We start from the raw sequence: 18,211 nt of genomic DNA on the forward strand, positions 1-18,211 counted from the left end.
CAGTGTCAGTTTATGTTAAATCCAAGGACCGGGTTTATTTGTATACTTTAATTTGAAGATTTTCATAAAATGGCTAAAAATAAGCCTAATTGTTTATGATGTGGCACGGCCGTATAGCCAGTCCCCTGGGAGTATATATGCACTTAGGCTTATTTCCTGGTTGGGGGTTTGTGCTGAACCACAAAAGCCAGCAAGACAGTTAGCTGTTGATTGAGCTTGTAAAATGACCCCAGCAGTGTCCTGGGGCCTGGAGGAGAAACAGAGATGCAAAAATTGCCTAAATCCTTTGCCATGGCTCACAGGCTCATGACCTCAAGTGGCCCTGGTGGGGCAGCGATCAGTCTAGTGGTTCAGGTCATCCTGCTAGGCTGGTTGACTGGAGGAATGGCTTTTGTCTCCTTGTAATCCTGGAGGATTTATTTTGTAGGGGATTCTTTAAAAGATGATTTGAAGGCACACTAAAGCAGTGTGTGTCTTTAAGGGTTTACATGTAGATTGATGAATCCTGTGCTTTATCCTCAGAATTTCATGTACATTGCCTGCAAAAACTGAAAGGTCAGATGTAGCCGAGGACTGGGTTCAATTTCCTCAGAGTTGCACAGGCAAATATCTGCAATTCAAGTAGTTCATGCCTGCTTTAGACTCTAATTTTCTTGTGCAGGGCATAAGTATTCAGCTGTTCCAGAATTTTCTTGCTAAGTTGAGTGGAGCATAAATGTACTTATTTTGAAGGATCTCAGGGACATAATTAAATGCATTAGCAAGTAACCCACAGTCTATTTAAACTACCCAATTAAATGTAAATATATGCTCTCGGACAGCAGCGTCTAATAGAGAGCTTTATGGGATGATGGAAACATTCTGTAGCTGCGTTGTCCACTTTGGGAAACTTGTACTATTGGGTACTTGAAATATGTCCAGGACAATGTAAGGAATTTAATTTTTTAACTTTATTAGCCACAGGTGGCTAGTGGTTACTGTTGGTTAGTATATTTTAGAACATGTCATTTGGAAAGTATTCTGATTAATATAAAGAAGGACTGAAAGATCCAAATGAGTTAGAGTTCCTTTGGGAACCTATTTGTTAATAATTTACTCCCAAATGAAGTTGTCGGGTGGTTACGTGTTGGCATTGCTGATACTGAATGGTTCCTGATTCTGATTATTTAAAAAATTTTTTGTATCCATCCCCTCCACTGGAGGCAGATTGCCAATCCAGATTTCTGCTAGATTTTTGGAGATAATCCTTAAGTAGATCTTGAGTCTTTTCTGATTGTGTTGAAACAACACACTGTCAGAGGAACAACCGCGGGAGGCTTGAACACGGTGCCTCGCGCGGTCCTCGCTGCTGGTCCCTGGCTGCACCGGTTAACCACGACCGGGTGGATGTTGCAGCCCCTGCTGCTGCCGCTGCCTTGACAACGGTGATGTCTGACGTGCTCAGACGCAAAAGAGCTGACTTGGCAGCTGCCCAGCAGATTTTTATAAAGGCTCAGTTGGTGGCCGTAGATTCAGGCTGTCAGAGTTGTGTTATGCAATAAATCGTTTTCAGCAGAAGTTCTTAATCCAATTTCAGCTGTAGCCTATTTTTAAAATAGGCCGTAATCAAAGATAAGTACACATTATTTCGTGGGAGTTTGGGAGAAGTAAAACTCTCCTTGCATAAGCATTTTCAGACCGTTTACTTTATCCCGGGAAGCATGTCATCTGTCTGAGGAAATTTGCTGCTTGAAGTGCTTTTAATTTAGAATCAAGGCAGAAGAATGTCATTCACAAGTTCATAACTCAGTGGTTTCCTGGCTACTTATTTGTAGGTGTGAACATTTCCCCAATTTCTTTTTGATATTTGAATATCGACAATTGAACCATTTTATGGAATGTAGAAAAATGAATTAGCATTGAGTCGACTTGAGAGGTTTCTACTGGAGCAAATACTATTTGTTAAAAGGGAAGAAACAGTGGTTTTAGCCTAAGTGTTAAGTTATACAGCACTCACATTTTCTTCAATGTTCTTTCTCTCTTACCCTTATTTATTTATTTGGCTCTGGAAATCCTTGTTTATATTGAATCTATGCCAAGAATCAACATCCCTAACACTTTTTTTTTGATGCTTTTATTGTTTTCTCCTCAAACTGTTGATGGAAGACACTGGCATTTCAGACGGCAGCAAATTATATTGAGTTAGGATGATTTAACAATAGGCATATTCGAACTTATTTTGAAAATAAAAGACATTCACTCATAGGTTGGCAGTCATTTTCCCTGGAAGGAGGAAAGAGCCGTCAGTTTTTTTTCTCTGTCTTGCTCATGGACTCAGTTTTTCAAATTCTGTTTTCCTGCCGGCCGGCCTTGTGCGGCTGTCAGTGAGACACTTGGCCCTCCTCTCCACCGTGTGGCGTTTCATGTTAGTCCCACTTAGGGTAGGGGTGAATGTAGGGACTGGGCATCACATTTCACTTTCTTTTTAAAAGGGGTGAAAAGTCACATCCTTCCATTCCAGAGTCGTGGCAAAGTGGGTAGAAACAGGATGTATGCATTGGTAGCTCATCTAGTGGCTTCTGTAATTCAAACACGTAATTGTTATTTGTTTTGACACTTGCATAAATTTTAATGAAGAGGTTGCACGTTATGAGAAGGTCTTCCTACTATGAACCTGAACATACTCTTTTTCCAACCACCACACTCCCATTTGCTTGTACTTAGAAGAGACAGTGAAGAACATTTGATGCTTTGGCCTCGTCATGTCCAGGCAGGGGTATTTTCTGTGGAATGTAATGCTATGTGTAACTTTGCTTGTCCCTGTGCCCCTCACCTTGGTCCCTCTTTATAATAAGCAGGTTGGTATTTAAAACATGGGTGTGAGGTTCTGGATTTCAATTTAAAAGACAAGTGTATACTACTACATGTCAATCCTGGTACATATGTCTTGAATTTACCTTTATTTTTATTTGGTAATTTGATTAAAAATGATCTCTGTGGTTTTGGAGACTTTTAAAATTGGATTCAGATATGCTGGAAGGGAAGTAGTACCACTGGTTAACTCGAGTCCCAGTTTCCACCAGTCATCCTGCATCATTATTAACAATGACAGTCTCTGAGGCAGTTTGCTCACAAGTGATTGGAAATTATCTTCCATTGGGCCCTATTTAATTTTTCAATACTAGTTGTAATTGTTGGAAGAATTTTTAAACAATCCATCAGAGGCCCTGGCTGGTGTGGCTCAGTGGATTGAATGCTGGCCTCTGAACAAAAGGGTCACCAGTTGGATTCCCAGTCAGGGTGCATGCCTGGGTTGGCAGCCAGGTCCCCAGTAGGGGGCAGGTGAGAGGCAACCGCACATTGATATTTCTCTCCCTCTCTTTCTCACTCCCTTCCTCTCTATAAATATATAAATTAAGAAGGAAAGGAAGGGCCGTTCCGTTTGGCTCCAGCAGGAGGGTTGAATATTGAGTGTCCTGAGAGGTCAGATTGCCGTCAGACATGGCCCATGGACATGAACATGGACATGAACATGCTCACGGTAAAATGGAACTTCCAAATTATAAACAATGGAAGATAGAAGGGACACCATTAGAAACTGTACAGGAGAAGCTGGCTGCACGAGGGCTAAGGGATCCATGGGCCTGCAGTGAAGCCTGGAGATACATAGGTGGCTTTGCAAACAATGTTTCCTTTGTTGGTGCATTATTGAAAGGATTCAAATGGGGGTTTGCTGCATTTGTGGTAGCTGTAGGGGCTGAGTATTTCCTAGAGTCCCAGAATACAGATAAGAAGCATCACTGAAGATGATATCTGGAAGTATCTTAGTGGCTTCGTAACTCTCATAAAAACAAGATTTTTTTACTATATCCCACTCATCTATGTGTTTGTCCATTAAAGAATACTAGTAAGATTTAATAAAGAATACATGTGCCAGTCAAAAAAAAAAAAGAAGGAAAGGAAGGAAGAATTAATCAGAAATGTGCTTCCCTCTATCTAACCCCATGCCTTTTCATTGTTTCCCCCCTCCTAAATCAAGATGGACTGATTTGAAACCTTAATAAAAACCCACACATGGACAAATTGTATAAGGATGCTTGAATGATATCATTAGAATAAATTATTACACAGTAGTGGGAGAAGCCAGTGAGATAAGATCCCCCCACCTCCCCCCTTTTCCCCTGCCCCTCCTCTTGTCCCTTTCGCTATAGAGCTGATGCTCTTGACTTGTTTAGTTTTTTGTGTAACATTTACTTTCACCTCTTGAAATTAGTAATATAATTTTGCTTTCACTTAGGAATGAGTGTGGGTTACACATTTGACGTTTCTTCTTTAATAACAAATTTCTGAGTCTTGAAATTTGCATCCTGATATGGAACCAATTGACTGACTACCTGATGGCTCACACTAGCTCCTGCTTACATCTCCAACCGCAAGACCTTTGGTCAAGGCACTGAAACTTACCTCTGAAAGATAACTTCTGAGTTTCATGATTACTTTATTTCCCACCCAGTTTACATATTTATTTTTTAAAATACGTTTATTGATTTTAGAGAGAGAGGAAGATGGAGACAGAGAAACATCTCTCTGAGAGAGAAACTGATTGGTTTCCCCTCATACACACTCTGACTGGGGAACAAACACACCACCTAGGTACGGGCCCTGACTGGTATTCAAACCTTCTACCTTTTGGTGTGTGGGACAGTGCTCTAACCAAGTGAGCCACACCGGCCAGGGCTTTCCCACCCATTTTAAACTGAAGGGAGAAAGCAGTGGTACTCGGGTCTGAGCAGAGAACCATGAGCATTCTTGGCATGTTCGTGTGGATCCCACTGCTGCCTAGCATGCAGGGAGCACCCCGCAGACGTTTGCTATGGTTAGATTCATTACCGCTCAGTGTGTGCCTCTCACAGGACTCTAAGGGCATTGGCCTCTGCCCTGCACCTGTTTTGCAAGCTTGACTAACCTGAGTGTTCCTGTTTTTTCTCGCATTTGAGTGTTCTGAAGAGATTTTTAAAGGCCTATTTTGCTAGAGTTGGCTGTCATTGGAGAGCAGCAGCCCATGAAGACTCTGCCAAGGCCTGTGTCTAAGTGGAGAGTATGATTTTACTGTATCACTGATCAGATCAGTCTTGAGACAGTAAATTAGAAGAAGTCTAGGTACAGTTATAGTGTATCAAATCAGTACTTCAGTGTTTTAAATTTTGAATGGTCAGCAGATTTGTTCACGGTAGAATGCCTAATTTCAGGCTTTGTTTAAAGTAACATTGACTTGAATTTACAACCGTCACTGGGGGTGGGGTAGGCGAGAACTCAAGTACAGTGAATACAGGCTCAGTGTAAGTTGTCATGCTTATGCCATTTAACCCCATCCCTCCCTATGAGCGCGTGTGGGTAGAAGACATGGTGACTTGCACCTATCTGATCCTGCACCTTTTTTGTCTTGTAAAATTAACCTGGTTAAGAAGTACAGTTTGGTTTATATCATCATGCATACAAGTTCATGGCCTGTGTTTTTATTTTGTTTGTTTTCCTTAGCAGCAAGGAGAGCACCACAGGAGAAGAATTCTACAATTGGGAGCTATGAATGTCCTTGGGTTGGGGCCTTCCTTGGGTTTTGTTGCATCATGATGAAAAAAAATTTCGCCAACCTCCCAAGAAACAAATAAAATCACTGTGGAGGGTATCGTTAACTGCAGGCTCAGTGAGATCCTACTGCCTAATGTGGCTGCTGAGATTTATTTTAACTTTTGGGTTTGTGGATAGAAACTGAAGTGATCTAATTGCATATGTTGGTCCTATTCTGGGATATTATTCACATGTTGAATGTATATTTAATTCTGGGTGTCATGTTTTAGAGGGAAGTTGGCCCAACCTTGGTAATCAGAGGATAAGTGTTAGGGAGACCATGTCACATACAAAATGATCCTAAAAACTAGCATTTCTTATTTTTTAATTAAAAAATTTTTAAACTAATTTATTTCCCAATTACAGTGGACATACAATATATTTCATGTGTGGAATGGAGTGATTAGACAATAGATCACCTTACTCCGTGATTATCCCAATAAGTCTAGTCACTACATGACACAGCACACGAACCTGGCATTTCACAGTGTCTTGCCTTTTTTGTTGTTTTCACCTGTGCTGTTTGATCACTTATTTTAGCTCTGTGACAAGATGTCAAAGTGAAGATTTTTCAGGATTTACCAATATAGACTTCTCATTTCTGACAGGAGAGGAGGCAACAGTAATAGATGGACATTAGAAGTATTTGTATTGAAGTTTCACCTCGTCTTTACCTTTGCCTGTGTTTTGGTTGGAATTAGAAAGTGGTATGAAATAGGCATGGAGTGGAGCACAAGTACTGCAGAGCTTCTGAAACTTGGATATGCATGGGGATCATCTGGCGATCATCTTAAAAGGCAGATTCTGATTAAATATGTCTGGGTGGGGCCCAGAAGTCTGCGTGCGTTTCTAACAAGATGCCAAGTGGTTAAGATTCTGGTGGTCTCTGGATGAACTCCCTTGGAGTCAAAAGGGTGTGCAAGGAGGTTACTGAAGGCTGTTTAATCTCTAATCTGGAGTTTGGTCCTTTTTTTTTACATGTCTTGTAAGATTGGATAGCTAGAGTTTTGTTGTGCTGTTTTTTTCTTTTAATAAAAAGATTAATACCATAAGCATTCAAGTTTAAATTCTGACCAGTTGCCACCTTTGATGAGAAATTCTCCAGTTATTACAAAGAGCAGTAAATATTTTGCAGATGAAAAGAAAATCCTGTCACTTTTAAAGGCCTTATTACTCAGTCTTCCATTAGCTGAAGGAAGTGATTTTTAGCAGTCAATAGCAAAGTAAACCTAGGTCTATGACCCCCCGCCCCGGTCAACAGAACCAGATATTTTTTATTCATGGTGGTATTTGGTAAGCATTTGCTTTGAGGTAGGGGAACTGTGGATAGGACACTGGGAGTAGGAATGCAGAAAGGGGGTGCATTGTCTGGGAGCTTGAATTATGCACCCCTGGTTTTTGATGGTCTGTTAACCTGAAGGTCTTATTGAAATCTCAGAGGTAAAATAGCTGTTTTTAATCTTTAATGAAATTTGTAAGAACTGGCATTCACTCTGGACAACCGAAATTACATCGTAATGAAGTTTCTAGACTCTGGTATCAGTGACTAGAAACTTTTCCTGTGTTGTCCTTTATTAGGCTGACCAGTAAACCAGAATGGACAAGGTGCTTGGTTTTGTGGGAGCAATCTGGAGGAGGCCAGAAAAGGATATTTCTCTGTTCGGTGCTGTACTGTCAAAGGTCAAATCCTGATGATGCCCACCTGAGAAAAGGGAGAGCCAGGTCTAGCAAGGTCAAAGGGGATAATTAGGAGGTTTGAATATTGAGGCACGTGTGGGGCATGATTGATTTGAAAGTAGTGATTTGGGGGTGAATAATTGAATGTAAGAGAGTGAGGGAGGATATAATGAGAGAATACTGGGAGATGCAGAGGAAAAGGAGCCTGTGTAGATATAGTGTGGGAAGTAGTGAGAGGAAGAGTGAGGTATTTTGTGAAGGATTTGGTCCGAATTTAGCTGAAGCTAAGAGACTGTGAGAGATCCATTAGATTTGGGCCCTGTAGGACCATGAGGGCTTTTCGGTGGGTTCTGTGGGTGGGTGGGTTTTTTTTTTTTTTTTTTTTTTTTTTTGGTAGGGAATTAGGTGGTTGAGAAAGGGGTGGTACAGCCACTATTGTAGTAGGTTGACAAACTTACTGCTCGAAGATTAGAGGCATAGCCCGGCCCTTTGGGATTTGTCACTATATGGAGTGTTTTAAGGGGGTAGCAGTGATTTGTCACAAAAAAAATTGTAAGTTATTTCAAGTACTTCACTTAAAACATCCTGCATAAAGGTAGGGTTATGCACTGGCAGGCCAAGCATGGGTGAATGTAGGTGAGAACAGTGACATTGAGCTTGAGTTTGCATTGTTCCCAGAAATATTTACTGAGTTCATACGCTATCAAGTATGTTTTAGGTGCTGGGATAACATGGTGAATAGGAGAAACAATTTCCTGACCCCATGCAGACATCGTTTAAATGGCTGATTAAATAAAACAGCTGTTGTAAAAGGGAAAATATAAAGGAAGCCCCTATAGTTAGAGGTCATATAAACTCTTAGAGAGAGAGGTGTTTGTGTTCTGAGTTGCCTGACCTTTAATGATAGTTATGTCGGGATTGGTTTTTAGAGCACTCAGTGCTTGGCTCTTCTGAACAGCAGAGTGGAGGAAGCATCTTCTTTCTGGCCTTCCATGACACCCATCTTGGAGGGCTCTGTGTTGCCTCACGGTCGCGTGCACACCTTTGATTCTGCATCTGGCATTCCATGAGGGAGGGGTTCCACCACCCTGGTCTGTAAGCTGAGTGTAGGGTGGTTCATTGTGACTCTGCAGCTGTGAAAGTCAGCTTGATTTTTTTGTTTCTGAACTGCATACCCATTGAGCTTTTGGAAACAACAGAGTCAGTTTATTTCCTACCTATGTCACCCTTTTGAGGGAGGTGGCAAGTCTTGACTAGCAGTCCAGATTGTAAAGGAGCACTTGTGTTTTTTTTTTAAAGTTTGATTTTTTAATGTTTAGGATTTGAAAACCCATAATCTGTGTCATGGATTTGCTTTTCCTGTATTTAAAGTACTTTTTATAGGTGTAATGAAGCTGCTCTTTTGCCAGTAAGTGAACCTTAAATACATCTTTCTTTTGCAGGAGTTTTCATCTCTCGTGGTTTATGTTTTAATTAGACATTAGTAGTAGGGGTGTAATTCTCTCTTATGAAGTCAGAATGAAGGTGCCAGCCTGAACAGGATGCAGAAAAATCACCATAGGAATTTTATATTGAAAGCTATTTTTGAGGCATTATAATTTATAAACTGTAGGAAATGATAGTTTATAATCACATCACTGTTGTGGAGATGCAAATGATGAGAGTAGGAACTTGGCTGTGATGAAGAGAACTTAGCTGCATGGCCTTTATGGCATAGAGTTTGGAAGCTGAAAAGGTGGATTTCAGCCTAATAAACATTAATTCCTCCTGGATTTAAGACTGTCATTTGGTTGCAGAGAATATGCTGGTGGAGCTTTCATGAAAACTCAAGAAAGTTGCTATAAGCGTGAATTCATTATGATGTGCTTTTGTATGTGTTGTGTGGCTGAATCATCTGCCTTTGACGCAGGTTAGTTATTTGGGCTGTTCAGATGAGTCTAGTCAGAATGCTTCATTTTTCTGGGTTTTAACCACGTGATTGGAAGGTCTCTAGTGACTTATACCAAGTGGCAGTTAAACGATGTGTGTTCTGCCTGCCAGGTTGAGGCAACATTTGCTGGCTGCTTTTAGCCTTCATGTTTGAATCTTAGTCACCACCCTGGTTAGTAGATGTCTTGGCTCTCAGGAGAGTGACCAGGAAGTGCCTTCTTCCTCTACAGGTAACAGAACTCTCAGCTTTGCATGTCTACCGGAGGGAAGGGTGTGGATGGGAAGCTGGAAATCCCAGCTTCCTTCTTTCCCAGAGCGCCACTTCCCCTTATTATAGAAGACAGAAAATTACTCTCGTCCTAGGAAATCCTGGAAGCTTAAGAAGAGTGATGCTTAAGTTATTTAGGGCCTAGAGTTTCTATGTGGTTGGATTTCTAAGATGTAGTTTGTGTTTATGCAGAGTTTAGGAATTTTAACTCTGGAAAACACCTCAGGTTTTTTTGGACATCCAGTCTGGCTCTGAGGTGTATGGGATCCCTGTTTGAGCAACATGAACATGAATATTCAAAATCCTGTTTTTACCTAGGGTATTATGTTTTCCTTATTTTCTTAAGGCCCCAAATATCTGAGAAGATCAAATACTTCCATGTGTAAATTGAACTGTTAAAAATGCGGTCTTGCCCTGGGTGTGTGAATGGGAGGGCTTCCTAAGCAAACCCTGCACAGATATTCACAGAAGGACCTGTAAATGTCCCTAGCCTTTTGAGTCTACCCTTTAAACTGTAAAATCCTGATTGTTGGTTCCCTACAACAGTTATCTCAGTTCAGTCACTGATACTTGCCATCGCCATCTTTCAGATTTGGCTCTCATTCTGCTGGTGTTTATCCCCACACTTGCTCCCCTATCCCCTTATTGCTTCTTCAATTCTAATCTTTCTTTATACCTTTATTACTGGAATGGTTTCTGCACTGGCTGCTAGTGCAGCCACCCCAGCTTTGATTCCCCCACCCCAGCCTTCCAACACAGCTTCATTTTGTCCATTCCTCTCCAAAGAACTTGCATTGGATTGGATACAACAGGCATAAGGGAGCCACACTTTTAAATTAGACCTTCAAGACCTGTTACTAACCTGTATGTATTTTTTTTTATCTTATTCCCCCACCACAATCCATTGCCCTTTTCCACAGTAGTCAGTTTTTCTCTTTCTCTCTTTCTCGTTCATTTGTGACTCATTTCCTTAAGAGGCTATTGCTGATCCAATTTCATTTCTTCTGACTGAATGGTAGATTTTCTTGAAGGTACCACCAACCCCCAATGACAACCACAAAAATTTCTAAGAGAGTGGCACACATATTGGTAAGGCAGTGTACATCCTGGCATTACTTATTTCATGGAACTCCAGTATAACAGTTAGTTACACCTCTGGTTGTGAGTGTAATAACTGCTTTTTGTTAATTTTGCCAGGAATGGGAAACTTCAGTATTACCAATTAACGAAGGTCTTTGGGTGTGTGTACCTCAAGGAAGTGAGGTGGTTTTGTCTTTCTGTCTCTCATACAGTGTGTCATTTAGCTTTCTGCTTGAGGCCTCTCCAGTTGTTGGAAGGGCCGGGGGTGTCCCTATGCCATCAGATGTAATATTGAGCTCCATCCAGAACCATGTCTTAATCACACAGTACTTGTTTGAAAAGTTTTTAAAAAGTTTATTCGGATTCTTAATATTTTCTTGCTTTCTTGTTAATAACTCCCCTTTTATTTCTTTCTGTTTCTCCAGGATGACAGTGATGGGATTCCATGGTCAGAAGAAAGGGTGGTACGTAAAGTCCTTTATTTGTCTCTGAAGGAGTTCAAGAATGCCCAGAAGAGGCAGCATGGTGAAGGCATTTCTGGGAGCCTGAAAACAGTGAATGGTGAGTTGACTCTCTGTTGGAATCTCTGTATTATTTCTGTATGGGATGTGTTTTTTGCAATGTGTGCTTTTTAAGCTCGGTCTTTACCATCAGTAATTCTGGACATCCAGATGGACTTTTAGGTTCATTTTCATGTGTCTTTATGTGCTGCACAATAAATTGGCAAGGTGTCTTAGTCCATTCCCTATACTCAGGACCAGAGCTGCAAATCTTATTTCTTATTAGGTCCTGGGTTGAATGTAGAGCCTGTTTTACAGGTTTTTCTGTGGATATCTGGCAGGTATTTTTCTGTACAACAGCAGAAGTCTTTGATGATCTTCCTGTAGTGTGCAGCTTTTGGTTTTCATCCCATTTGTAAAGGAAGCAGCCTAGAGTGCGTCTACTGCCCTCCCTGCTCTCTGGCGCAGCAGCCTCCCAAGTGCCCTCTTCCTTGTGTGTTGATCCGAATGGGCAGGTTGCTACTCGCAGCAAGATTACAGTAGCATGGAATCTCTGTGCATCCAGAAGTGTACCTCTTCCTGTGTGGTTATCTAAAGGACCCTTGAAGCCTGCAGGGAAACTTGCTATGTGAATTTAGTCTGACGTCTCTTTTTAGTGGGGTTTAGTATGATTCAGATGAAATCATCCGACGAAAACCATTTCAGAACAAACATTTGGGTTTTCAGTTGATGTGGCTGTGGTGGCATTCCACAGCCTTTTACTTCCTGATCTCTTAGAATTATAGATATTGTGAATTGACCATGTTCTGTTTTGTACTTGCTTGGAGCAGGGAGATGAAGAAGAGGACATTGTTTTTTCTTTGAATCTTTGCTCTGGTCAATATTCATAACATGTGGGTACTTGCCACCTTCCAGGGTACAGAGTGACAGGTTCACTTAGGGCTTCCAGTTTCTTTCCAGCCTGCTTGGTTGTAAGCTGAGCTGTCTGCAAGCCTCTCGTTGGACACAGTGCTTACAGACAGGACCTTTTTGCTTTGCTACCACAGGGCTGTGGCTGGATTTTGGGAGGTGACTTCCCTGCCATCCACCCAAGTTCTTTCCCTCTCTTCTAGTATTGTGTGGTTTGACACAAAAAACACCTGAATTCTGAGCCAACATGTAATAAAAAAGGCCGTTTTAAAATTTCTTTCACATTTGCAAAAGTACGGTGAGTAGCGGAATCTGTTGCCATAAGTACTCAGTTTGGACCCTCATGAATCACTGGCAGATCCCATCTATTCCTTGGCTGCCTGTAATACAGTAAACTGTGTGCTCTGTGTCTGTTTAGAGAACTTTTTTGTGATAGTTCGTGTCATTGAATGCAGGTGGTCCCCTGACTTAACATGGTTCAAGTTAACAATTTTTCAACTTAGTGATGGTGTCACAGTGATGCACATAATACTCTATATGAGATATTCAACGTGCTACTATAAACCAGACTTTGTTAGAGCATTTTGCCAAACTCACAGCGGTTCCAGCCTTTAGATGTCTCTGGGCTACATTGGAAGAAGAAGAGTTGTCTTGGGCCACACATTAAATACACAAACCCTAATGAAAATTGATGAGCAAAAAATGGTTTTAAGTAAATTTACAATTTTGTACCAGGTCACATTCATAGCCACTGTGGGCCACGGATTGAACACCCCTGCAAGGCTAAAAGCCTTCTGAGCACATCTAAGATAGGCTGGGCTAAGTGATGTTACATTAGGTATATGAAGTGCATTTTCAACCCATTGTAAACTGAACCCAAACCCATTGTAAACTGAAAATATCTTTTTTTAAACAAGGATTTTTATTTATTTATTTTTAGAAACAAAGAAAAGTAGGGAGGAAGAGGGAGAGAAACATTGATGAGAGAGAAGCATTGATCGGTTGTCTACTGCATGCACCACCCCTACTGGGGAACGAACCTGCAACCCAGGCCCCTACTCTGACCAGGAATTGAGCCAGCGGCCTTTTCCTTTGCAGCACAGTGCTCAACCCACGGAGCCATACCAGTCAGGGAAAACTGAAAATATCTTATTTGGATGTAACCTCAATGAAAATAAGTTGAAGAGCAGTGTGTGGCTTAAGTTTTTTAAGAGGGGAGTAGGAGGATATCATTGAATCCTGGAGTTAGAGTACAACAGTGGCTGTGTATAGGTTTAGATCTCACTGTTATGATAAGAACGCTCTCTCTCATTCTGCTATTCATGACTGGTAATCTTTTACTGCCCTTGAATCTCAATTAAAAAAACAAATTAAATGGAAAAAATCAGCTTTTAGGACAAAAGCTTAACCAGGTGTCCAGGACTGAATAAAAGTGGAATTTGGGTAAAAGAACAACTAAAGTAAGTCATTCAAGAAAAAGGAGCACTGCCAGCTAGTTTGGTTAAATGTAGCCCTCATCAGTTTTTTGTTTGTTTTTATTTTTTAATTTTTTTGCATTGTCAAGGGCTTGACAATGTGAAGGAAAGAATTCTAAGAAAAGTTGTCAAAGATATCTCTGTTGGGATCATTGAAGGCTTTTAAATAATTCTTGTAACAACTTCAGAAAGAAAAGGTTTTGTTTTTGTCATGTTAGTTTGCTTTTCACCCTGATAAAGACTGGCTCATCATTTTCCTTCCCTCCTTCTCTTCCTTCCTTCCACAATTCTCATTTTGGTTGTGCAATTGCAGTGAATGTGCCCTTTTCTGGTTTCGTTGCTGTTTGTGCAGACAGCATCCCAAGTGTGCGCCGCCCCTCCCATTTTGTTATTCTACATATTGCATTTCAGTAGCAGTTCTAAGTAAACACAAGTATCTCCTTGTTTCAGAACTTAGATTTGTTTTAAGAGGAAATATCTTAAATCTGGCTAATATGTTAAAGTGTGATTTCCTGTTTGAGGCCACTGGAAGGCACAGAAAAGCAGAATCATTACCATGGGAATATAACTCCTCTGTAGGTCCCAGAATCTCAGGTATGCTCCCTAGGAGGGTGGTATCCAGAGAGAGCTGACATAGCAGGCATCATTTTAAGAGTCTTTTGGCTGAATGAGGTTGAGAGTAGGGATAATTGCAGGTAGTGTGCTTTCTGAATGTGTGTGTGTATGTGTGTGTGCTTATGTGTGTCTGTATCACTTGAGCTTGAAATGGGTGCTTTATAATAAAGCATCATTCATATAGTGTACAATGGGGAGTGACTCGGTCTTAAACTGTACATCACAGCATACAATCTTGGGGCTCTTCGTTGTGGGGCAAGTAAAGACAACAAGATTGTGGAGGGGGAGTGGTTTTAACAGTCATGCAAGATACTTGCGTTCTTTTATTTATCTTTTGTTATTGTTAGTTCCCTGGCTTCTCAAGGTTCCTTTTTAAAAGCTGAAGTAATTCTATTGGTCTAGTCTCCCCGCCCCCCAATCCTTACCTGAGGACATTTTTTTTCATTGCTTTTTGGCGAGAGAGAAACATTGGTTGGTTGCTTCCTGTATGCATCCAGACAGGGGATCGAACCTGCAACCCAGGTATGTGCCCTGACCAGGAATTGAACCTGCAGCCTTTCAGTTATTGGACGATGTTCCATCCAACAGGGCTTTATTGGTCCAGTTTTGATTGAGGCAGAGATTTGTCTGGTAGTAAAGTTTTGAAACAGTCCAGTACAAAGCTTTTGCTGGAAGGTGGGGCATGAAACTGGACAGCACATGGACGTGCCTCGGAGCATCTTCCTCTTCCCAAATGGGAGTGGGGGCTACTTCTGCGGCCCCCACACCCATGATTTCTCACTTGGGGATCTTGGGTAGTGACATCACCTCTGTGGGTTCACCTTGCTGTTTTTACCTGTAAGCTGAATAAACATGCTTCTGGGCTTTGTGTTATGTGTTTAGCGGCTTTCCTAACTCTCACTTGGTTATTTAATATNGGAAGGTGGGGGCATGAAACTGGACAGCACATGGACGTGCCTCAGAGCATCTTCCTCTTCCCAAATGGGAGTGGGGGCTACTTCTGCGGCCCCCACACCCATGATTTCTCACTTGGGGATCTTGGGTAGTGACATCACCTCTGTGGGTTCACCTTGCTGTTTTTACCTGTAAGATGAATAAACATGCTTCTGGGCTTTGTGTTATGTGTTTAGTGGCTTTTCTAACTCTCACTTGGTTATTTAATATAGAGTAGCAGAATTGGAATTACAGTTCAGGTTGTGTAACTCAGAACCCTGTATTTAATTTAAAGACATACTGGATGAGAAGGGCAACATATGTTTGCAACAGTGGTATTGAAAACAAGGTTTTTTTTTTCTCCTATCAATTTTTAAACAAAGGTGGTTCTGGGTGCTTGATCCTATCAGTTTCCTGGGGAAATTCAATTTTAAAATAGTATTTGGCATTGACGATAGAATGGGCTTGACATATTTTGTATCTGATTTGTACTGACATCACTTCCGCTAAGTCATTCACATGCTAGGATGCTGAATAAGCAGCCTCTTGCACTTCCCTCTTGTGTGAGGCGGGTTGGGGGTCTGGTATCTATTAACAGTGTGCCATCAGCAGCAGTTTGTATCTGAGTGGCTGAGCTCAGCTGCCCCATTTCTGCAGGTCTAGTGTAGCCGTAATAACACAAGCAGACATGGGATAGTAAAATCCATGTTTGCCATCAATCTTGCTTTTGTGGTTTTAAAGTGACAGGGAATGAATTTTTTTGTCCTTCTAGAGGTAGAGAATGAGAGTTGTGAGTGGTCTCCTGGATCATCTGTAGGAATTGAACCATCATTACAGCTCGCTGGTTATAGCCAGGCTTAGAAGGCAGTGCTAAGATTTTTGCTGATTGTGAGCTTTCTGTCTACTTTGTCTACTTACTGCTGTAGATAACGCCAATTTTCCTGGCTGTAATAAATTGACAAAAGCTTTAAAAAAAGCTGGCAAAGGCTAAGGCTACGGTCAGTCTTTGAGGACCCTTAGCCCACTGCGACTGAAATTAGGGACATTTAAATAACATGCTATACAAATAATGAGTACACATAATTACACAGTAAGAGAAGGGAGCTATTAGCTGTATTTGAATTTAATTTGCTTCTTGTAAACGTCATTTGAGATCCATCAAGCCCTCTGTCCAGCTAAAGAGACTTGATGAGATGTAAGAGAAACTGGATCCTTTTCTTAGAATCTTCCTGTGGGCACTGGGTGTGAAAACCAACCTCTGTTGAATGCATGCTATTTGCCAGTTACTGTCCTAGCACTTTACTCATATTTTACTTATTTAATCTTCAGAACAAACAATTTCATTGATAAGCAGATGATATACTAGAGTGGATTAGCAAGTTGCCAACACAACCAGAATGGGGCAGAGCCAGGATTTAACCTCTGCCTTTTGTACTAGAGCTCCCTTGCTTTTAGCAACTGCCTAAATAAACAAATAGCCTGGGAACTCCCCCCTTAAAAGTAGGATCTTAAAAATAGGGATTTGTAGGAGGACTTTTTCTTTTGAGTGATGGAGCATGTTTCAGGGTTTTATTAGACCTTGTGCTTAAATAGAGGGAAAAAAAATTATATGCCATTCGATGGTTACCCTTCCTACTTCAGCCACAGGCACATACATGCATTCATTTCTTTCTGTTTCTTCACCTAGAGATAAGAAAATTGTACCTTTAATACTGTTGTCCAACCAGCAGGCTGGCAGTCAGACGACCGTCAGCCATCTCATTGCAGTGGTAAGAGTGGCAGCAGCCTTTGCAGCCACAGCCTGTTCGTAGTCAAGACCCGAAGTTGGAAGTGTAGTTGTAGGGAGAGTCCCCCTGGGCCTCCCAAACCTCTTACTGTTTTTAAGGAGTAGAATTTAGGAGTTCAAAATCTTCCTGAAGATTCCTGATGTTTGTGGATTGTAACATGGACCCAAGTCCTGCAAATTCATTGTTCACAGCATAAAATAAAAATGGCTTGTAAGTCAAAATTATAAAAATTGAAGACACCTTGCCTGATGAAAAGAAGTTTATGTATGGAGTCATGTTTGAAATTAATATCTTGGGGGTTGCCTTCCCTTAGCTTGAAGCTTTCAGATTCTACAGGGAGGACCCCCCCCGCCCCCCACACACACACTGCCAACCCTGAAATTGGCTTACCTTCTACTTTGTCCACCTTGAACCACTGATGTGTAAGTGCCAGTGTCCTTTGTAAGCTGTAAGGAGCACAGTTAGGCTTCAGAGAAGATGCTGCAGGTTGACCTTGAAGTGTCTCCTTCCATGCCACTCTGAGACCTTTCTTACCTATGTCCCTGACCTGTGAGTCAACATGCCATGTACAAAACAGCTGGGCGAAGTGAGGGTAAATACCTGTCGTTGGAAACAACCTAGGATTATTTTTTGATTAAAAGCAAAGCTACATCTATCCTGGAAAATGGTAGAAACGAGAATGTTTAACTTTTCCACTGTGCTTTCTTGTAGTAGTCAGTTTATGGCCTACGTAATACAGGCGGGACATTTCTTGATAGAGCTTCCATTTGGTCAGTACCTGAGAGAGGTTTTGGATGTGGGAGGTATTGTGAATAAGAAAAACTGAAGTCCAGTTGCTTATTTTGGAGGAGTCAGATTACTTTATTTCATTCCATCTAAAATGTCCTTGAGTAATATACCATGATTTTATGTTTTAGTAAGAAAGGGGAAAAATGCTGTCAATTGTAAAGGTAATCCATCATAAGAATCTTTCTGATTTTAGATGTGCATGTTTCAACATCAGAAAACTATATGTGACCTGGAATCAGGAAAGTAGAACAAAATACTATAGGAGAAACGCATTTAAAATCAGAAGTGTGTTACTGTGTTTGGTCTAGTGTGAGGAGGCTAGCAGGAGGCCCATGACGTGGAGCTTTCAGGCAACACTTCGGGACAAAAGTGGCATTCCATGAGCCTTGAAAGCCATGGGTCTCTGTGCAAAGGCAAGATGTTGGGGTGGGGTGGGGGCAAAGGTGCGGGCATACAAATAGGCATTGGACAGGTTTCTGTGGCTGGTCTATTTGTACTGCTCTGGCACCCAGAGAGTGATGAGCCTAACTGCAGCCCTTTGGCCACAGAATTTGGGTAGTTAGAGCAGGAAGGACCTTTGGAGTTGTATAGGTCAGACTCATCATATTTCAGGTAAGGAATTTTGAGCCTAGATCCTGAGCT

At 41.3% G+C, this 18,211-nt stretch overlaps 2 protein-coding genes across 2 annotated transcripts in view; both read left to right on the forward strand.

The window, feature by feature from the left end:
* The window catches only part of JARID2 (jumonji and AT-rich interaction domain containing 2), a 257,383-nt gene that overhangs the window by 115,336 nt on the left and 123,836 nt on the right, over positions 1-18,211 (forward strand). Inside the window, exon 3 of the mRNA XM_037037987.1 lies at positions 10,987-11,122. Coding sequence (XP_036893882.1) covers positions 10,987-11,122 — 136 coding nt within the window. The remainder of the gene's footprint in view (positions 1-10,986; positions 11,123-18,211) is intronic.
* On the forward strand, positions 3,419-3,824 carry LOC118981261 (NADH dehydrogenase [ubiquinone] 1 beta subcomplex subunit 3-like). Its single transcript, XM_037037991.1, has one exon. The coding sequence runs from the start codon at positions 3,481-3,483 to the stop codon at positions 3,781-3,783; it is 303 nt and encodes a 100-aa protein (XP_036893886.1). The 5' UTR covers positions 3,419-3,480; the 3' UTR covers positions 3,784-3,824.

Source organism: Sturnira hondurensis, unplaced genomic scaffold, assembly GCF_014824575.4.
Source record: "Sturnira hondurensis isolate 20B ecotype Veracruz unplaced genomic scaffold, ASM1482457v3 Scaffold0023817, whole genome shotgun sequence".
NCBI classification, from domain to species: Eukaryota; Metazoa; Chordata; class Mammalia; order Chiroptera; family Phyllostomidae; genus Sturnira; species Sturnira hondurensis.

Bases quoted from the DNA above. Each gene is read 5' to 3' on its own strand.
- LOC118981261 (XM_037037991.1), top strand. From the start codon at position 3,481: ATGGCCCATGGACATGAACATGGACATGAACATGCTCACGGTAAAATG.